The sequence below is a fragment of the Notolepis coatsorum genome (assembly GCF_963971535.1).
Source record: "Notolepis coatsorum genome assembly, chromosome: 9".
NCBI lineage: Eukaryota > Metazoa > Chordata > Actinopteri > Aulopiformes > Paralepididae > Notolepis > Notolepis coatsorum.
The window spans coordinates 143,172,347-143,179,943 of record NC_140173.1 but is presented as its reverse complement, the minus strand read 5'-3'; the positions used below and the strand labels follow the sequence as shown (position 1 = coordinate 143,179,943).

Here is a 7,597-nt window from a genome sequence, read left to right as displayed (position 1 = left end):
GAATGCATTTGAGAAAATGCATTTATCTGTTCAAGCACTGTTAGTGTTATCTGATGATGAACAAGAAGGTGATTAACATGACTGGTGTCACTGGTATAAACCAAAGGTTAATCAATTCAATGCATGTATGGATGATGTCCGAAACAGATTAAAACCTGATTAATAGTGAAACTGTATAGCCTCCAAGCCTCTCTGACACGTTATTTTGGGGGTCGCGCCTTGAAAACTTTGGGAACCATGCATTTATAGTGCATGATACCTAAGCACATACAGTAGAGATATCCTCATAACTATCTATTAATTCGTATCAATTAGATACTCTTTGGGCTTGTTTTTGTCTACTTATTCTGAAAGAGTTTAACTAATTATTTTCGCTAGCAAGATCTCATTTGATTGTTCATTCCATTAAGCCTACTGCCAGCAGGCACATTTAAAGAAATATAATCTGATTGATAGGGGTTAATGAGGGACTTAAAATTAGCCTATAAATTATGCATTTAACTTGTCGTGAGGCTATTGAGCCGTACTGTATTGTACCCATTCTGCAATCTGTTAATAAAGTTTTCAATAAATCAATCAATCAATCAATGCTGTTAGAAAATCAGGATTTCTGCGATCGACACCTGCTGTCTTTTCAGGTGAGGCGGCCGCGCGCTGTTATCCTGAGTATCAAGTCTGGTTTGAATTAACGAGACTGAATCAGTGTTCGAGGAACAGGGAAAGCCTGGATTCAAACATCGGGTTAATTGAATCTGGCTAATGGGACTTTTGATCGACTTAGTTGAACCAGGTACGGGGAATAGGGTTGCAGCGTTTGTTTTGGACATTGACAATACGTAAATACATTACTTATGGCTATAAAATAATGTACATTATATAAATTTTTTCCTGTGGTCGATTAGTACTTATTTAACGTTTTCAGATGAGACCATGTTGGCTTGAGACAGTAACTTTTCCTAGGTGTTGGTTGACCTTGGGAGTGAATCTGGAAATTAAACTGCAACATGAATTCACAAACGGACAAAGAAAAACTCAGGTAACTTCGCAAATCATAAAAAATGTTTTAATTAATAGTAACAAAATTCAATACAAAAGTCACCCTAACACAAAGTAATAAAATTAGACGCTGTTTTAAAAAAAAAGAAATTTTCTCACGGGTAAAGTACACAGTAATTGTTCAGTTTTATAAATAACAACAACATACTTACTACAGTAAAGACAGGTAAGCCCTTAGGCATACAAGTGGAATATTGTATATAAACTGAAATGCCGTCATATTTATTCTTAGATGGTGAAATACTGTATCAGCTTTGTGGTTCCTAAGAAAACATTTGCTCATGAATATGTAGAATGAAGGGGGGGAAAGTACACAACAGTATTTGCTCTCTGACATTTTCCTTGGTGATAAAAAGCTGTTTTCCAAGGTTTACCATTTTTTTAGCAGGTTATGTATTAAACCTTCTAACAGAAAGTAGGGATAGCCGATACCACTTTATCAGCGCTGATACCACTTTATCAGCGCTGATACCACTTATCAGCCGATACCGATTTCAAGTAACTACATTTGCGAACCATTACTTCTACTGAACAAGACAGACTTTGACCATAATGTTTGTGTCACTGGACAAAAATACAATCAATATTAAAAATCTATTTTCTCCCATTACAGAAATCAAACATTCTTTAGTTTGTCAAAAAGTAAGAACATGTGTCCCTTTTTTCTTTGACGTCTGATGCATGTTACAGGTACAGTAGCGCCTGTCTGGTATTCAAATTTCAGTTCTGGGGAAATTGTCTGGTGCCAATACCCTATTTTTAGCCTCCAATACTAGTATTCATACATCCCTACAGTAACTGAAACATTTTATAATCACAGGGATTTACAGCAGCTCCTAATCCGTATCAAAGCTCACAGTTTTGGCCTGAAACAAACAAATATCTAACATTGTTCATATCAACATTTTGTGCAATATTTTGGTGTAGGGCGTCGTGCAATATTCTTGACGTGAATGTTCTGGTGTGTATGGATCTGCGCGTGGTATACCGCCTCGTCACTGTAGCTCGGTTGTACATTGTATAAGGATATATTCTGTGTGCTGCTACGTCACCTGTGTTGCCCAGAATGCCCGAGACAAATGTCTCCTAAGGGGAGACAATAAAGGCTAATCTAATCTAATCTAATCTAACATCATTTATTGACCTTCGAATTAACACCTCAATGGGCAATTAAGTCTTCACTGTACCGAGCAAGTGGTGAGTTGAGAGGTTATGAAGCAACATGCAAAAGCAGCACCAGGGGGCGACATAACGGTGGGGGAGAACAAGCACCGGCACGATTGCTCCTAATGTGGGTCCACTGTCAAACCGGTACGTCAATGTGTTCAAATAAGCAGTAACAAAATGGAACCAATTAATGCTCTCAAAGTCATCAAGACCTCAAATCATAATGGAAAAAGGACATTGTGTTAATCATACAAATGTACAACAGAGAATAATGTGGGAGAGAAGATCCAATTCATGGATATCTTGGCTATACAAAAGAAATTAAAATAAAATAAAAGAGGTACTTTCTGTTGCCTTCGGCGGAAGAGGAGAAAATGATGTAAAGATGAGATCTTCCTGAGATGGGAAAGATTTTTTGGCTGTTCGTCGTGTGACCAGTTGTTTTTGCCTCGCGTGATGGACGTGGTGCCGCTGTGTTTAATAGTTTGGCTCTTTGCTGAAAGGATCCCGCCTCATCATCATACCGTAGCACATGGACAGGTGGCACACCCCCGGCGGGCCGGCGACACCGTGGCCGCCTCGTTTACCCTCCACACCGTCGACGCCAGGAGGCCCGGGCTTACCCGGAAGACCTGGTTTACTGTACCCCTGGGGGCCCATCGGACCTGGGGAGGTAAACGGTGAAATGGTAAATGGTGCATTTATATATAGTTATTTTATCCAAAGTGCTTTACAGTTTTTGTTCCTCACACATTCACTCACACCGACGACAGAGGTGCCAGCCTGCTCGTGTAACGGGTGTAAAACTCACTCCCCAGAGGCATCCAAACTGAGCGCTTAGAAGGGAATTCCTTTCTTGGCGCAGCGGTTTGTGATGTCGCCCGCAGTGCGGACGCCTGGGGTTCGACTCCCACTCAAGGCATGGTCGAATTCGTGGCAGGGGCGAGTTGCTTCTGTTACACTCGCGTATCGGGAGCAATTAGGGGTTAATAAGTGTCTTGCACAAGGACACTCGACACGCTGCCCATGTTGAGCGGGAATCGAACCTGGAACCTTCCGACTATACCAGACGACCGCTCAACCTCCTCCTCCTGAGCCACTGTCACCCCCCATGTCATGATGAATACTTCATTCCAACATCCACCAAAACGATATTGTAGCCTATTCAATTCATTTAATTCAATACGATTTAACTTAAAGGTGCTATGTTGTATGTAGAGTAGACTAATAATAAAATATATATATATATATATTGTTTTTCTCCCAAAGAAATGATTGATTTATGATATATTTTAAATAAATGTTGTTTACATCTTGAAGGCATATATCCCGCGTGTATACCAAACCCAGCCGCATTTCTCGGAGACGCTCTCTGATTGGCACTGACTGACGCTCTCTGATTGGCCACTGACGCGTTTGCCCAATCCGTGACGAGCTGTGTCTTTGCCCATTTCCACGTCAAACAGCCTGCAAACTACCTGGCGTTCTATCGCCATGCTCTAAGACAAACTCTAACCTTAACCAACTTCGAAAGAGTGCCTAAGCTTAACCGTCGAAAGAACTTGCCGTCACGCTCTAAGACAAACTCTAACCTTAACCAACTTCGAAGAGTGCCTAAACTTAACCAGTGTAGAAACAGGCGTCGGCCAATCAGAGAGCGTCTCCGAGAAATGCGGCTGGGTTTGGTATTCACGCATATATCCCCTCCCTACTTCCCATTTCCCCATGTGGAATGCACCTGATTGGATAAACGCACTGCTAGTTGAGACACGCTAACATTCTGGTGCTCTAGTGGGACATCTAGTGGCTCAGTGTTAGCTATAGCACCTTTAACTGTCCAACCAAGACTGGACTTTTGTTTTGTTCCCACATGTGGAGGTGAGACGGGTTCAGTAGAAGAGCAGCGCATCCGTCAAGTGCTGCTTGTACCGCTCGTCCGGTACGCTTGCATGTTACATTAGAGAACGCTGAATCTTCCTTTAGATTCAGAGAATATTTTGGACAGCAGCACTACACATTTAAAGGCACAATCAGTTTTTTTCAATTTACCTCTCACCCCAAATGCAGTATAAAGGAACAAATTACTGGTAAACGGGGAAAAGAAAATACTGTTCATCTTAACTCTTTGCCCGCCAAACCCGAGAAAAGTCGGGTTTCGTCGCCAACGGTTGTGAGCCAAACCCGACTTTTCTCGGGTTTTGATCCTTTGATATTTTTCCTTTGATCCCCGTTCTAGACACTCGGCCGGAGCTCCCTGGGCCTCCCTGGCACATCTGCCTACGTTACAATTGCAATGACAATCGAATCCTGCCAGGTGGCAGTATCGCCTACCTTTTGAACTGGGATAGTTTAGTGTGGGGACACTTTTTTTTAAATGTTTTGTCTGCAAGAACTCCTCCCCCTCAGAGGACAGAGCGACAGAGCCTCAAACCTATTTCCCGTATATATACACATATACACGAGTAATCGCGATGGCGATGGGATCACTGGGATTATTCTTTTTGGAGTACCTTCTGGCTAAGGTAAAGTCTATTCTATGTCTATTTTACCGAACCTGAAACATGTTTTGTACCGATCACAGTGTTATATTTTACCGGACCTACAAAGTACAAAGTACTATCTCGCAGGTCCAACCATTTTAATTAGTATATTTGTTTCTCTGGCCGAACTAAGATTAATGTTATTAATCCTGCTGCCGCTCTTTTAAAAAAAAACAGCCAATCAAATCCCCATCAATGGAAAATGAACCCGCCCATACTCATGCTGATTGGTCCTTGTGCAAGACTAGAAAGCGGGGATCTTTAATTAAACACCTGCTATTAGAAGAATATACAGTCAGAAAAAACGTGTTTACTTTAACTTTTTAGTACTTAAGTACATTTAAAAGTAGAAACTTTTAAACTTTTACTCAAGTGTGTTTTTAGCCAGATACTCTGACTTTAACTTGAGTACGATTTTGAGACGGTACCCATCATTTCTGGGTACTTTTTACACCACTGACATCCAGTAATTTAGTGTTAGCAGTGTGTCTCTTAAAATGTGGCTAGTTAGCTAAATATAATCCTCCATCCATATATAATATCCATCCTATAATCCAAATGCAGCATAAAGGACAACATTACGGGGAAACGAAAAAGGAAAACACTGTTCATTTTCACCATAGGCAGGGAAAAAAAGGCTTCCCCCCCCCCAGAATGCTGCCCAGCCCATCCTTCGCTTGGGAAGTCCATTCTCCAATGAAATCTGTTGGGTTTTCATTGTCGTGAATTTGAAACATCTGCACACTGCGTTTTGATCTACCCCATCTAGTTAACTTCCGCCCCTATGATTTATTTTTAGATAATTAGTTAATAATAAACATCCGTTTAGTGCTTTCAACGGTCTGTCTTGATCATTTGTCCACACTAAACCATGTGGCAACGTAGCTTAAAAGGATAGTACGGTATCATTTTGAGTTGTAACTACTGTCTACGTCTAGTTTACATTTTCCCCAGACATTTTGCAATGTATGTAACTTATGTTTTAAGATATGTTTTAACAGAGATTTGACAGAGATTTGAATTTCTTCCTGTTGCTTCCAGCTCAATATAACGTGATCAGAAAGGATGTCCAGTGCAGGCCTTCAAAGCAAAACACGGTGTCTGGTACGACGAGAGGTCTCTGAATGCTAGCGTGCTTGTATGAGAAGGCTCAACCCTGAAACACTCTGGAATCTAACTATAAAGGAAGGAATCTCTGTCTGTCTCTGTTTGTCCTTCGCATATCTTGAGAACCGTTCATCCGATCGGCTTCATGCTCAACGGGTGTATCGCTGGATCCAGGGGAGTACAGTGTCAAATATAATGGTGCCATTTGGCCAGATGGTGGCGCTATAGTGCGTGTCTGTACTTCTCATGTCTCAAGAACCGTTCATGTGATCGACTTCACACTCTGCATGTGTATTGCTGAGGACGCAGGAGAGAGCTGTGTAGAACATGGTGTAATTTAGCCATATGGTGGAACAACAAATGTTACGGTTTGTGGGTGTGAGTGCAGTGTTGAGTGTGAAGTCGATCGGATGAGCAGTTCTTGAGAATGTTGCAAGCAGGCATACCACAGGTCTCTACAAGCAGCCATACCACAGGTCTCCACAAGCAGTCATACCACAGGTCTCTACAAGCAGCCATACCACAGGTCTCCACAAGCAGCCATACCACGGGTCTCCACAATGCTGCAAGCAGCCATTCCACAGGTCTCCACAAGCAGCCATACCACAGGTCTCCACAACGCTGCAAGCAGCCATACCACAGGTCTCTACAAGCAGCCATACCACAGGTCTCTACAAGCAGCCATACCACAGGTCTCCACAAGCAGCCATACCACATGTCTCCACAAGCAGCCATACCACATGTCTCCACAAGCAGCCATACCACATGTCTCCACAAGCAGTCATACCACAGGTCTCCACAAGCAGCCATACCACATGTCTCCACAAGCAGCCATACCACAGTACAGGTCTCTACAAGCAGCCATACCACAGGTCTCTACAAGCAGCCATACCACAGGTCTCTACAAAGCAGCCATTCCACAGGTCTCCACAAGCAGCCATACCACAGGTCTCCACAAGCAGCCATACCACATGTCTCTACAAACAGTCATACCACAGGTCTCCACAAGCAGCCATACCACAGGTCTCTACAAGCAGCCATACCACAGGTCTCTACAAGCAGCCATACCACAGGTCTCTACAAAGCAGCCATTCCACAGGTCTCCACAAGCAGCCATACCACAGGTCTCCACAAGCAGCCATACCACATGTCTCTACAAACAGTCATACCACAGGTCTCTACAAGCAGCCATACCACAGGTCTCTACAAAGCAGCCATACCACATGTCTCTACAAACAGTCATACCACAGGTCTCCACAAGCAGCCATACCACATGTCTCTACAAACAGTCATACCACAGGTCTCCACAAGCAGCCATACCACATGTCTCTACAAACAGCCATACCACAGTACAGGTCTCTACAAGCAGCCATACCACAGGTCTCCACAAGCAGCCATACCACAGGTCTCTACAAGCAGCCATACAACAGGTCTCTACAAACAGCCATAGCACAGTACAGGTCTCTACAAGCAGCCATTCCACAGGTCTCTACAAACAGCCATAGCACAGTACAGGTCTCTGCAAGCAGCCATTCCACAGGTCTCTACAAACAGCCATAGCACAGTACAGGTCTCTGCAAGCAGCCATACCACAGTGCAGGTCTCTGCAAGCAGCCATTCCACAGGTCTCTACAAGCAGTCATACCACAGGTCTCTACAAGCAGTCATACCACAGGTCTCTACAAGCAGTCATACCACAGGTCTCTACAAGCAGTCATACCACAGGT

General features: G+C 43.1%; 1 protein-coding gene across 1 annotated transcript in view; it reads right to left on the bottom strand.

Moving 5' to 3' along the window:
• Positions 1-1,059: 1,059 nt before the first annotated feature.
• The window catches only part of col21a1 (collagen, type XXI, alpha 1), a 104,312-nt gene continuing 97,774 nt past the window's right edge, over positions 1,060-7,597 (bottom strand). The window contains 1 exon segment of the mRNA XM_084322121.1: positions 1,060-2,888. Coding sequence (XP_084178247.1) covers positions 2,701-2,888 — 188 coding nt within the window. The 3' untranslated portion in view covers positions 1,060-2,700.